The sequence below is a fragment of the Scardinius erythrophthalmus genome (assembly GCF_964197995.2).
Source record: "Scardinius erythrophthalmus genome assembly, chromosome: 6".
In the NCBI taxonomy this organism is placed as follows: Eukaryota; Metazoa; Chordata; class Actinopteri; order Cypriniformes; family Leuciscidae; genus Scardinius; species Scardinius erythrophthalmus.
In genome coordinates, this window is record NC_138226.1 from 15718057 (window position 1) to 15732779 (window position 14723).

At 39.2% G+C, this 14723-nt stretch overlaps 2 protein-coding genes across 2 annotated transcripts; one reads left to right on the top strand and one right to left on the bottom strand.

Moving 5' to 3' along the window:
* Positions 1 to 528: 528 nt before the first annotated feature.
* On the top strand, positions 529 to 4169 carry LOC308691952 (uncharacterized protein). The gene is made up of 3 exons (XM_081367560.1): positions 529 to 645; positions 1506 to 1867; positions 2836 to 4169. The coding sequence occupies exons 2-3, from the start codon at positions 1815 to 1817 to the stop codon at positions 3794 to 3796; spliced, it is 1014 nt and encodes a 337-aa protein (XP_081223686.1). The 5' UTR covers positions 529 to 645; positions 1506 to 1814; the 3' UTR covers positions 3797 to 4169.
* On the bottom strand, positions 2867 to 6163 carry LOC308691951 (uncharacterized protein). The gene is made up of 2 exons (XM_081367559.1): positions 5514 to 6163; positions 2867 to 5109 (listed from the first exon to the last, which is right to left on the bottom strand). Exons 1-2 carry the CDS (start codon positions 6119 to 6121, stop codon positions 4230 to 4232), a joined length of 1488 nt encoding a protein of 495 aa, XP_081223685.1. The 5' UTR covers positions 6122 to 6163; the 3' UTR covers positions 2867 to 4229.
* Positions 6164 to 14723: the final 8560 nt, after the last annotated feature.

Below are 14723 nucleotides of genomic sequence, written 5' to 3' on the forward strand. Positions count from 1 at the left end.
TCTCATAGAAGATAATGCAAACTATTAAAAGGATTGCAAAGATATTTTGAGAAATGTTTAAACTATTTGGTTACCAAAATTCTACACAATATCTTCTATTATGTTCCACTGCACATAAAAAAAAAATCATACAGGTTTGTAACAACATGAGGATGAGTAAATGACAGAATTGTTTTTATTTATGGGTGAAATATCCCTTTAAGCTCCAAATTTACACTCCTATATCCACTCATTATAAATGACTGATACAAATGCACACTCACTGTGGCATCAGGACACGCTTACATTATCCCTGTTTATATTACACTCTGCTATAACACACACACACGCAAACACACACAACAGCTGATCATCTGTGGTAAAGAGTTGACGGGGCCGTGAAATGTCCAGAATAGGCTACGTGCACGTAACCAAGGAGTTCTACTTCCGCCGCCTTGAGTGTGCGGTCGACCATTTCCGGTTCGCAGCGAGACGGCAGGTTTTGATTGCGAAAGATGGCATATTTCACTCGTTGTTTACAAGGCCTCCCGAAAATTGATGTGAACGATGTCCACAGGATTGTTGACCACTCTTCACCTGCACCCGGTTGCAAGCGTGTAAAAGGATTTCGATTGTACATATCAAGTTACATCCACAACTTTGAAGGTGAGTAGCGATAACAGTTACCTCAGCTGTTAGCGGCTAGATCAGCTGTTAGCGTTAGACATTGACTAGCTAGCAGCCAAGTATTTTAACTCGCATTAAATCATGTCAATATTACAACATACTTTATTAGTGTTATTAAATACCTTGTAATGTTAATATGATTATCAACTGGTTGTGTGTATTTTTCATTTGGTTTTGTATTTCCTCTCACTCAGTGTCCAAGAAAGATCCAGTGACAGGAGTAGTGTGTGTGAGGGCGTTATGTCATCCGTCAATGGACAGATCTAAACCACCTCACAGTTTAAGTGTAGGATAAGTGTAGTGTTAAGATGGTTACCCATGTTCCTGGGTTAATCGTGTTCTTTTGTTTCTTTTCTCTAGGTTAACCATGTTCATTTGGTTGACCATGTCCCCCATTCACGTCAAAAACGACCAGTGTACGCTTAGTTACTACTATGTTTTCACTAACAGCAATCAGTGTTGTAGTAGCAATGTAGTGGTGTAGGGGTAGTATAGTTTGTTTTTCCAGGTATGCTGAACATCCCATGTGAAAGGTGAAACACATAAGATAGGTATAGAAGTGTATGTAAATCTGCTAAGTCTAATGAGCTATACTGTAATCTTGGTACTTTTTAAGTGGGGATTCTGATTGTACCTGCAAATTAAACTGCTCCACTGACCACATTAAAAGAAAAAGATTAATCCCTTTACTAACAGTGTTTACAAGTAAAAAGTTAAGTTTTTACTAGCTAACAGTGTACAAAAATAAATAGTAGCTTACTTGAGTATTCCATATAAATATATGACAAATCAGTTATACTACTCCTGTTTAAATATATTTTTTAAACATCTTGTTACAGGTGGGGCTGAAGGACTCAATCCCTGTTGAGCTGGCCCATCACAGCTGTACATGTGTAGCTGGATCAGTGCTCTGTAACCATTGTGTGGCTCTACTTTTCCAGTCTGCACATTATTCTCAGCTAGACATTCCAGTTGTTCCACCAGTGCTGAGCTGTACGGAGAGTGAACAACAGTGGCACAAGCCAAGAACCCTGGCAAGTCTTGGAATAATGTAACAATAATTTCAATACTACATCTACACATCACATACGCTCATCGCTGCTTATGGCCTATATTCACAGGGTGTTAAACCAGGTCCCGTCGAGAAGATGGCTGTGCTGTCTGCCAAACCAAAGCAGAGGACCATGGCCGAGGGAGTAAGGTGAGAATTTGGCTAGTAGTTAGTAATCTATTAATTAATTTGTTAGGCCTACTTTTCTCAATCAAATCAAGAAAGCTGTAGTTTTGTTACTTGTCGTCATTAAAGGAGAAGTTCACTTTTAAAATGAAAATTCTGTCATCATATACTCACCATCATGTTGTTTCAAACATGTATGAATTTCTTTCTTCTGCTGAACAGAAAGGAAGATCTTTAGAAGATTATCAGTAACCAGACAGTTTTTGGTACCATTGACTTCCATAGTATTTATTTTTCCTACTATAGAAGTCAATGGGACCCAAAAACTGTCTGGTTACTGACATTCTTCTAAATATATTCCTTTGTGTTCAGCAGAAGAAAGAAATTCATACATGTTTGAAACAACATGAGGGTGAGTATATGATGACAGAATTTTCATTTTAAAAGTGATCTTCTCCTTTAAGTGATTAGTGGTGGAACGGTACACAGTAGTCATGGTTCGATTCATACCTCGGTTCAGACATCACGGTTTGGTACGAGTTCGGTACAATGGAGGAAAAGCAAAAAAAAAAAGAAGTTTTATTAATAAAGTAAAGGCATAGAACCAGTTTATCTGTAGTCCACTGACAAAAGTTTTATATAATGAGTTTATTAATTAAATTAATAAAAAGACAAAAAGACCTTGAGATATGTTTAATTGTACCTGAATGAATTGAAAATGAATTTGCTACATTTGACTAATATATTTGTTTTCCTAAAAATTTAAAATTACATTTTAATTAACAGTAACTTAAACATTTTGCATTTTGAATGATGTCAAAATGATGGAGTACATTTTTATTATTTATTTATTTTTATACCGTGTATTCTCTGTGTAATTTTAAGCACCGAAGCGTGACTTCTGTACCGTTTCAGTAAACTACGAATACATGTACCGTTCCACCCCTAGAAGTGATATATCTTACTGGTGTTTCTCAATTTGTTTCAAATAGGTCCACACTGTACAAAGCCATCAGTGGAGAGTTGCTGGACCTGTCCATTCTCAGAGTGTCAGAGATCTACAAAGAGTTCACCCCTGTTTCTGCACCAACCATTTGTACAATGGGTATCACCTGTGAGGTGCCACTAGTGGACTCTGCACTCGGTTTGGTACAAGCAGGCAGTCCCCTGTCATACCAACAACCCAAGGCAAGAAGTCGCCCTTTTCCTCACCATGACGCTCCACCACGCCCAGATTTGCCATTGGCTGGCTGCAGACTGGAGACATCATGCAGTATGTTCGTTTTCACTGAGCATCAACAGCTGCACTTCAAGTCACTTGAGGTTACCTGGGAGATGGCTAACAAAATAGAGGATGCAACTAGAAGTCAAAGTTCATCAGCAGACTGGCATAGACTGAGAAAACCTAGACTCACTTCCTCACATTTTGGGGAAATATGCCATGCTAAACCATGCACCTTAGATAAGATGGCAGACCGGCTGCTCAAAGGGGTCCGTCAGACAGCAGCAATGAAGAGGGGTCTCGAAATGGAAGCTGATGCCATCAAAGAGTACTGCAAGCTCAAGAGGGTGAACTACTACCCTTGTGGCTTCATAATACACCCTGACACTCCATGGCTAGGTACATCCCCAGATGGGGTTGTCTTTGACCCAACAGAAAGTACTGAATTCGGCCTTGTGGAAATAAAATGTCCAAACATTAAGAGCTATGTGGATTATCCACATCTGAAAATGAAAGACGGCAACTTGGAATTGAAGCAGGGTCATGGTTACTACTGGCAGGTGCAGGGTCAGCTACTCCTAACAGGGATGGAGTGGTGCGATTTTGTGGTGTTTGCGGAGGAAGACACCCTGATTCAAAGAATATACCGGGACAATGGTGTGATGCAAAAAATAAGAGAGAGAGCAGACTTCTTTTTTTTCTACACATACCTACATGCATATCTGCAGTAATAAAATGAATTATCAGTAAACAATAACTGTCTTTGTTCTTGTTGATATCTCATTATAGTGTGAGGCCTTCAAGTGGGTTGTTTTAAGTTAATTTAAATTTGTCAAGTTACTAATCAGAAAATATGTGCTAAACAGTGTTGTAACACAGGATTGACCACTTGCCTTAAAGTGTACACAGCAAAGGTGAACCCACACCAATGTATTGCTAGAAGTTAAACTAATATTCAATGAGTCAGGCCCACTTTGGGGGAAATTAAACAACACAAAGAGAGACCAAGTTAATATAGATTTCAAATAAATAATTTATTAATTAAAAAAAGTCAGTAAATGTAAGCTAAAACTAAATTGTGGTGTGAATCAGTATATTGTTTGTAAAAAAAAAAAAAAAAAAAGGAAAATGAGGAAGAGCAGCAGCCAGCCATGAAGCAAACATTCAGATTTCTACCTGGCTCTTATGTTCTCTCCAGTCTTTGACCAGAGGTCCATTTTGGTAGTTGCACAAGATACAAGCTACAGTGAAAAGTTGGTTAATGCTCCCTGAAATAGACAAAGGGATTACCGTGTCAAAAAGTTTGTTCTCCTTAACCCGCCTGATCAGCCTTTCAACATGAACTCGCAGCCGCGCGATTGACTGTGTCTCCAGGACGTCCTGTGCTGCCATTTGTTCCTTGTTGGAGCGGAAGGCAGGCCTGTGAAGTCTTCCTGGCACAAGGTTGTCCACCCTAAAGCCCTTGTCCACCATCACAGCCATGTCAGGGGACAGGAGAGGTATGATGCCAGACATTCTGAAGAGCTCACGGTCACTGATAGAGCCCCCATAGAGAGCAGAAACAAATGTCAGAGGACCATGTGGTGCCATGCCAATCATGGCCTTGAAGGTACAGTGTGATTTGTAGTGCGAGTACACCTCACTCTGTAGCACAAGTGAGGATGGAGTTTGACACCGCAGTTCTGTGCAGTCAACAATGACCTGAGTGTCTGCATATTCCTTGAACTCAGGAGGTAGGCTGGCTGTGATTTCTTCAGGTGTCATCCAGATACACACAGCTCCCAGTACACAGTAAAGAAAGTTGGCCCAGGTTGTGATGATCCTGCCGGCTGTTGTCCGATGGATGTTAAATCGGTGGCCAAGCTCTCTCTGTGTGCATCCGGTTGATAGATAATTTAGAAAAAGAAATAACTCATCTATGGGCAGCAACTTAGTTGATCTGCTCGATGTTGTCTTCTCTGCCACACTTGTCACACGGATCATCCTTGATGTTGCTGGTTCGATGAGCCTCCAGAATGCCATCAGGTGGTCATAAGAATGGAATCTTTTAAACAAAAAACACAAAAATAACATTGCTGTTAGTCATGGTAGTCTAATTTAGTTACACATGATCAATTATCTTAATTTTTATTCACTACATTTATTTTATATGAAGAAAAGACAATGAAAGGTTGTGTTGAGTAATGTAGGTAGCACACGTTTTGGCCTGATCTCATTATGTTAGTCATAAATTACATTACTTTTACTTTTGATATTTGATGTACACTTGAAGGAAAATACTCTTCCTCTTGTAAGGTGGACTTTTAGTGGAGCAACATTTTACATGTGTAGTAGCCCATCTTTACTTTCACTAAAGTGCATGACTTGTGTGATTTTTTTTTTCCATCACTGTTAATATGGTACAAGATATCAGCTTCCTGCAATTCAAAACACTTAATTATGACTCACCTGGTATAAAATCGGATGTCCTCGTCCGATCCTGCAAAGCGCTTCAGTCCTAAACAACTCCGCAGCTGGAGAGCCTGAATTTGTAGTTCGAGCTCCTTTACTTTCTGGCGAAGTGTATCGTTTTCCTCAGCTAACTGATCTGCGACCATTGCTGTGGTAGGAGTAATACAGTAATCATGATCTGGTGCCAGGGTAGCCAGCTCCATCTCTTCTTCTGAGTCGATGTAATGGACAGGAGGAGGGCTATCCGCTCTGGGTCTCCGCTCCCACACGCTCGCCCTCGGTACCGGTATTTGAAAATTATTCCAGGAAAAAAGAGCAGGAATGGCCCCTTTCTTCAACCTTCTCAATTTTCCCGGGTTGTTTACAAAATCGACCTTTTGGAAATGCCTGCTGCAAACACGACTCGTCTTGCTTGGGGTGAAGTCGTCCCGCCGTACTCTTACCATCCATTCGGCTCTCACCAACACATCCACTGGAAAGCTATGAAAGCTTACAGTACTGTTGTACCTGGACGAATTCGCACACAGGGGTACACAACAATGGAGTGCGGTCTTTTTCACGCGTTGAAACGCCAACCGCCTCTCTTTTACCCGAAATCCGCTCATGTTGAAACTTTGTCTAACTTATGTCTACTCAAAACTAGCGACTCCGGAAAATCTCCACGACGAAAACAACAACACCACCTACCGGAAGTAGTCGACCGCACACTCAAAACACGGAAGTTAACCGGAAGTTCTATTGTGCACGTAGCCTATAGATCCTTCCTCCTTTCATTCATCCATTACCGCACGGACGAGAGCAGAAGGACAAAGAGGTATGGAGAAAGATGAGCTGAGAAGCTCATGATTCAGATGTATGATATATAGGAGTGCAGAATGAGGCAGAACGGCCACAGGGGCTGCTCTTGGAACATCAAATGCTCCTAATCTTAACCGTATAGATAATCTAAACTGTAGATTAAAATATAGTATTACACAGTGATACGGCACTGGTTACGTAAAGCTTTTAAACTTGGAAGCTTACACAAATCAAAAGACTAACCATTACAGCTATTTCTGCCAATCGTGTTATTGAGGTGATCTAACATCCGGAGGAAGCACTCCAAAGCAATAGTTTTATGTTTAGTTAAGTCTCATGATATCAAGATATGTTATTAAGAAGCTTTCCTGACCCGATTCTGTAAATGCATCAGCCACATTTACAATTAACACTGCACACACTAACATCAAGACGTTCTGCAATCTCACGAAAAAGCGATGCACAGACATTAAAAGTCACAATGAAACCGAAGCAGCAACAAACCTTTCTTTCGTGAAAAAAAGAAAAAGAAGACTTGGTTTTATCCATCGGTTGTCGATTGGATAGACTATGGAGGCAGATCTGAGTGCAGGTTTGCAGGCAATTGTGAAAAAGGGACAGCGTTTAAGCAGATTAAATGAATGGAGAAATCTGGCATAAATCACCAGAAAGAAGTCTTTGTCATTTCACTGGAAGGTTATGACATTTTGATTAAAAATAATCAATTAAAAAATGTTTTCAAAGAAAATTCAACATATGCATGGATTATTCCCTTACAATAAGATGGAATTAGATGAATTCCACTTCATGCAGACTTTTCAATTCTGAACAAACAATAAATGTCAGATATTATAAATAGGCTATGCTTCTTTGTTAACAAAAAGAAAATGAAAACATACAAAAAAATAGGTTGTATGTTACAAGTAAATTTAGCCATTAAAACATTATAATGTGCAGTATCGAAGATGGATAGATATCCCTTTTGACATATCAATACCGTTTAAATTGTAAAAAATCTCTTTTCAGGAAAGATTTTTGAAAATTCTTGGTAAGATAATCCTTAAAAATCTAGATAAAAGAGGCCAGAGGGTGATAAATTAATTTAAATTATAAGTTAACATAATGAAAAAGTAATGCTCTTATTGGGTCAGTTATTTTATAAAGATAAAAAAAAAAAAAAAAAAAAAACTTGGTGCCAATATATTGAGCTTTACTGTCAAAAAAGGGCTAAAATTCTGTTTTACATATAGACTCATTGTTTAGATACAAAAATACTTATTCCTGCAACAAACATGCACAAACACACCACACCCACATGCGCCTTAACCAAATATAAAAAATAAGCCATTTTTGTAATATTTTTGTGTAAATGTAAGTCTTTGGGCTTTCAATAAAGCAATGTGTGATGTAAACATTATCTTTCTCTAACAAGAGATGAGCACAAAAGCAGATCTTCACTGACCCAACAACTTCATCAAGCAAGAATTTCTAATTTAGAAGCCTGTTACCGGCGTTGTGTTCCTGTGTAAATCTCAGAGCTGGAGGAGACACCTGGCTCGATGCTTTCCTCTCCCCCTGACACTGCAGCTATCTCACTGTAAGCATCATTAATGCAAGCCTGTGTCCCACCTGCTGGAGGTGTGAGATTGACCTCTCCCCTTGGCCGGCAGGACTGCTGACACAGGCACCTGCCATGGCGCCCTGCCCCACGCTGCAGTTCCCTGCGCTGGGCCGAACTTACTCCAACCTGCCCTGGCCAGCCCGGAAGTCAGATCCCACAGTACTTCATTATCTTAGCAGTTAAAGGACAACGTCTCCCCTCATCGGCTCTGTTTACTGAAAGCTGTTACAGGGAAATGAGTCATTCCAGATGACCTGAAATGGATCCCAAAGACTAGGGTTGAACGCTGAATGCGATCAGTAAATTATTTAAAAGCATGCGAGAGAACATAATAATAACACACCACAACATAATAATAATCATATTGGAAATGAACAGATATGGAAAATGTCACCATAATCACATAACTGTGGGGGCAACTGATAGCATTTGGCAAGAATGATAAAAGCACTTGTGAAAACCCTATAATTTGGTAAGATGTGGATTCTTTTCTCTGTAGCTTTTTACTTTGTACTTTCATATCAGGCTAAGTGGTGCTAAATTCTCCTGTTTTCTTGCTTTTAAAAACCGAACAGTAAGAGATATAATTTCCATTCATGCAAATGAATGCAAGTCTTTACACATTCCAATTTGTTGTTAATCGACTAAATCATATTCAATTTGTTAGTTAGAACCTGTTCCAGCCAATTCGTCCTAATTTCCACCAGCCCTTCACACCGGGAATTTGGACCACTAACCGACAGTGATATAATTGTTTTGTGCCAAAGCCGTTTCTGAAACTCCACATATGGTGCCAGGTATCTCATCTATTTGACTCAAATCTATCAGTACTAAGAATTCCTTAGCAGCTCATTTTCATTCAGTTATGCTTCAGTTTTATTCCAACGTGCCGAAAAAAAAAAAAAAAAAAAGAATCAATTTGATTCGAGCTGGTTTCAATCATGATGCCATGTTTAGAGGCCTCACCATGTCTAAATGTCATTGCATGCCTTGTTTAAAACAGAACTATGTTACTTTAGCAGTCAAATTTCAGGCTTACCTTGGTTTAGAGAATCCCTGGAGGGTTTTTCACACACCTCATTCAAGTTTATGTTCAGTGAAATTCTTCTTTTACACGTTATAGTATATTCAAACACTACAAATGTCTGCTCTATGAATTCAAAATGAGCAGCTCAGCCACATTATCTCTTGGTCAATTCAAAAACAATGTTTCAGACTAAGCAAATGTACACTATAGCAAGGAACCCACACTGGATGTACTTCATATGCACAACACTTCTCAGGAAGGAGTAAGTAGTAGGTTTAAAGAGCAAGTAAACAAACTTCTACAATTTGAAATGATTAAGGCAGGACAATTATGAAACCATAATTGCTAAGAAAATTCAGATGCGTGTCATTACAGCTCACTTCAGAAAACAATATGTGTCAAATGAAAAATGTATAAGCTTAAATTGTCATTGTGGTTTCTTGACTATAAAACTATAGATACACACTATAGATGTTTCAAAACAAAGTGAGTAGCAACCTTTTAGACATTAAAATCATGAAATGGTTTGACAAACATATTCTCTTTCCTTTGTTCACACATTTCCTATTGAAACAGGAAGATGGGGCAGGACAAAACTTTTATTTGTCTTTTAGAAGTACTGTTCATCAGCATATAGTAAAAAAAGTTTAGACAAATTTTAATTGTTTTTTTCAGGTAACAACTTGTATATATTGGATACAAAATTAATGTATAAATATATATAATGTATTTATATATATGTGTGTGTGTGTGTGTGTGTGTGTGTGTGTGTGTGTGTGTGTGTGTGTGTGTGTGTGTGTGTGTGTGTGTGTGTGTGTGAGAGAGTGAGTGAGTGAGTGAGTGAGTGAGTGAGTGAGTGAGTGAGTGAGTGAGTGTGTGTGTGTGTAACTGAGTTTAAATAATGCTGTTAAATTCATGCATAAATTGGGAAAACTTGCCATTGGCTGTTGCGTACATGATATTGTGGGCGGAGCAATGTCATCAGCAGCAGAGTCTCACATCTCTCGCTGCTGACTTCTGAGCAACATTGATGCAATGTGTACTAACCAGTTTCTGGTTTTGATCTTACATGTGATTTTGTGATCACCCAGTTTTGTTTGTGCCATGCCCAGTAAAGTGCAAACTTGAGTGACCATCCATCTGCTCCCAGTGTGATTTCATCCACACAAACACACAGTCACATATATAATTTTGGCGATATATATAATGCATGATTTTCTGTCCTCTGCGGAGCACAAAATATATTTTGAGGAATGTTAGCCAAATACTTTTGGTGCCCATTGACTTCCATTGTATGATGAAAAAGCCTGAACTGACTCTCTCTCACGTCACTGCAAGACAAAACATACTCCTCCTGTCCAACTAAATGTCTGCCATGTTTTCCAGAAGCATGTGGAGGGAATGTCTATGTCTCTTCTCGCAAAATGGGCACAATCACAACCATTACAGTCAAAACTGTGCTCCTGGTAGAGAGAGCCAGGGTAAATGGCAAGAAAAAGTAAAGGATTCACTACTGATCTGCAAAGACTGGCCTCACCCCAAGGAGGAATGGTTATCTCTGGGCTGTCCATCAAACATACATTCCTTTGAGACTCACCCAAGTGTAAAGGCAATACTGCAATCACACCCAAAAAAATAAATAAATAAATACATACAGCGCTAATATTTCAGTCATTAGTTGGTATACTGTATACATCCATTGCACACAAAGAAAAAAAATGTTAACAATAGAACTGGGCCCCACATTTCCTTTAACAAAATATCAAAAATAGCCTGGTTTCTTGTATATTCCACAAGGCCAGAAAAAGACCGTAGACAGCATGAACGGCTCACAGTGATGCTCAGAGGCAGGCTGCTGGAGGAAATTATCCCTTTGATACTGTATTAAAGAAGCCAGACTTGGCTCACCACAAACCGTAGATCTAGTCTCATTAGCAGTCCATGGACTTGCACCTCAGACATTCTGCTTCCTGTTCACTGCAACAAAGAGAAAGACAGAGGCAAAGGAGTTCAGATAAATAACCACACAGCATCACCAACAATCCAAATGCTTAAGACGCATCTGTGAGATATAGATGACTGGCTGAAAATGTAAAAGCCATCTGTACATATGGCCTTTGTTAGAAGTTGTTACCAAAGAGGAAGCTCACAGTTAGAATAAAAAAATCATTGCACAGCATTTTGTGATCATGCAGAAATATTATGAGCTGCACAAATAATAGCATGTGCACATTAGTGTAAAACCAGGCTCATACAAAGGCACAGTGGGCGACTGTCTTTTTTGGGATTTCAGGAAGTGCATAAATAAGGGGGCTATAAATGAATCCAATCCAAAAGCACTCTACAACAATGCGTTTATGTTTTCCTTTTTCTCTAAATATGAATTAGCAAGCCATAAAAAGCAAAGAAAAACACCACTGATGCACAGGCTTTCATCTTACACATTAAAGGACACGGGGGCGCAATAAAAACAAGCCTCCTTCCTGTTGGGGCACTAAGAAGGTTATGAGGGTCTCTATTCACATCTTCAGCCCACGCCTTGTAATGTGTTGGACGTGTCCGTATCCAATTTAGATCAGTGTTCTTTTGAGTTAGTGCTTTCAGAATATTGTCTGACTGAGTACATGGACCTTGGTTATTATCAACCTGACACTGTAAACTTCCATCTTATAAATGCGCTGGAATGCAAAGTCGTGATGAAACAGAAATAGCGACAGAATTTTTCTTCCATTCTGTGCCATACATCCAAGTAAAACAAATGATCATAGGCTAAAAAATCCATTGGTCATTGACTGGAGGCAGATCGGATGAACGTGAGCTTGCAGTTGATTGCGCAGGGCCGGGGTCTAAATGTTTGGTGAAATCCAGCATACGTCGCCAGAGACCTTTGATATTTTAATTAAAAAAGGCAAGGTCAAAAAACACTTTAAAAATGAAACGTGCAAGGATGAATCATTCACAAAAGGATATAAAAACATGCCTTTAGAAAAGAGATTGAGTTGAATGAATTTTTTATTTCATGCTGACTTTAAGGTTACTTGTCATTAAAGGAGAACTCCGGTCAATTTTAACATTGAGCTCATTTTTTTGTAAATTTGGAGTGCTGTCAGTACAGAGAACAACGACAAAAATCGGTGTTGCCTACACCTTGTTATCCTCTTTTTAAAATTTGCACCCTGTTGACTTCAATGGGGCAAGTTTTAAACCTGCTTTTAGCCTCTTAACATCCTTGATGTGTCATTACAAGTGCACAGGTCATGTGAGTTATTCCTTCAGAGTGAACAGGGTGAATCTGACTGCAGTAGATGTGAAAGATATGTATAAAAATGATGTTATTTCAGCCAGTGCACATACCTGTATTTTCTTCCTGTTTTCGGTCGAAGTCCATAGTAAACGATTGTCGAGTTCACGCGCATGATCATAGGTAACTAAACCTATGCGTGTGAACTCGACAATCGACTACTGTGGACTTCGACCGAAAACAGGAAGAAAATACAGGTATGTGCACTGGCTGAAATAACATCATTTTTATACATATCTTTCTTAATTATTCTTAAGTTGGATCTTTTCAATGAATGAGTTTGCAAAACAAGTCTTCTTGAATCAGACTCATGCATTTCTCCACTTCAACCCACTGACTCAATTGTTTAAGGTAAAAGCTTATAACACATAATATAATGTATTTTTTTATATAATATTATAATCACATAACCTCAGTGGACATGGACTTCAGTGCTAAAGTCAAACCACTTTTATGATACTTTTACAGTGTTGCAGAGAGAGAACGACCAGTTGAAGAAAGTCATACAGATTTGGAATGACATGAGGGTAGGTAAAGGACAGAATTCTATATTTTGCGTGGCTAAACCATTCCCTTAACAAAATGCAGAACTACTTTCATGCTCATGCACAGTATGCGTTGCTTAAACTAATACTTAGAGCCATGCATTTTTGTTAGGTGAAAGAGGGTGCCTCTCCTCTGCTTGGCTCTTCTCTTTCAGAGATGCCCCTCTTTGAGAGTCGCATAAGACAGCTTACAAACAAACCGGCCTGTGGAGGAGATGCAGGATGAAAGAGAACTGACCAAGCTAGGGGTGTATACTGAGAGAGACCAAGAGACTCTGCCGCATGTAATTAAACATTCTTCGCCATTTTAGGCACAAGTGTTGAGACAGACTAGAGACGCCCCACACAAACACACTCCCACAAAACGCACACGATGCCCCAACCAGCCGCCATCCACCTGACAAGTGACAGCACAATCTGATTAAATGCCAGAGGAGGAGGAGCCAGCCTGGCGACCACAACAGGCCAAAAGTGATCACCATGGAGATACATAATTACAGCTGTCAACGCGTCCACTGTCCTGCTGGCATCACTCTGATTGCTCACAGCAATAATGATAGACAAAGCTTTGCATGCTCTCGTCCACCTCAAAACACAATATAAGCATCCAGCTAACATGCGACAGTCACATGAGCGCACAACAGTGGCATTTTAATTAGTTTTTTTTTTTACCCTACTTACTTTCTCTCTCTTTCCACACCACCTATACCCTCCCTCTTTCACGTGGACAGGCCACAAGCGCAAGTGTTATTACATGAAGCTCCCGCTGTAGCATTAATTGAAGAAAGATATGGTGGGACAGAGGCAGTAGGGGGTAGAGCGCGTCCATTATCACTTGTGCCTTCAACAGGTCTCACGTTTGAAAACTGCAAATTGCAAAAACTTGCAAGGGCAAAATTTTTGACATTACTTGATCTGCAACCATATGGTGAAAACCTCCCTAAGAAGAAGAGAAGAAAATAAATGAATAAATATAGGAGGGGGAGGAAGGGTGGGAGAAGATGAGGGACAAACAAATCCAGGAAATAATTATTTAAATGGTGTAATTAAGGTTTTTTTTTTTTACTTCAGAGGGGGGAATGTCAAGTGCTCTCTTCTTTTGGCCTCTCCTTTGTGGATGTCCTTGCTTCCTATGCTATATGTGACAGTGACAATAAACATACTAAAGACGTTAAAACTACCTCCTGTGGGACGCTTAGGGGCGAGACAAGTTCACGCTGGGTGTACACACTTCTCTTTTTTTCTTGCTGAAGGTTGATTTGAGTTTGTTTCTTTAATTAAGTTGGACCCACATACATATTGGGGAATTAGTTCATCCATTTATTTATTTTTCTGTGCAATTAACAAAGCTCTGTCACCTTATGGTTGCTCTCTTTGGAAATGAATGTGACCTCAGGTGACAGAATGCATCAAGACGCCTTTGCCTGTGCCCTTTAAAAACACCAACATTTGCAGAAAACAAAAGTGTCACATTTCTTCTGTCTTTACTTACTTAAATTATTGTTCAGGTATATTTAGTATTGACATTGAAACTTAAGTATACTGTATCTCAACATTTTCTTTCTCATCATATTCAGCCTCTCCTTGATGTCCTTTAAAAACGATGCACATATCAGAGGTCATGAAAACATTGTTTCTTAAAATATATTTTTCCTGGCAATTCTCTGAATCATCTGCTAAGAAAAAAGAACAAACAATTTCATAGAGGTCTTTGTGGATGCTGTAAACTTGGCTGTAAAGGGGACAGCGTATGGAAAATTTTAGAAAAGGATGTTATTGCAGCTGCTCCCATGCTTGATGCTGAAATGTCTGCTATTAATTACATATTTACTTAGAGCTGCTCAAAGGTTTAAAAGACAAGATAAGAAAGGAGTAGGAAGGGACACCGACCATTTCAGGCCTTGTTATCTCAAAA

Coding starts and splice junctions, on each gene's coding strand:
- LOC308691952 (XM_081367560.1), top strand. CDS start 1,815: ATGGCTGTGCTGTCTGCCAAACCAAAGCAGAGGACCATGGCCGAGGGA. Junction 1,868..2,835: donor ACCATGGCCGAGGGAGTAAG/GTGAGAATTTGG, acceptor TGTTTCAAATAG/GTCCACACTGTACAAAGCCA.
- LOC308691951 (XM_081367559.1), bottom strand. CDS start 6,121: ATGAGCGGATTTCGGGTAAAAGAGAGGCGGTTGGCGTTTCAACGCGTG. Junction 5,110..5,513: donor GACATCCGATTTTATACCAG/GTGAGTCATAAT, acceptor TTTGTTTAAAAG/ATTCCATTCTTATGACCACC.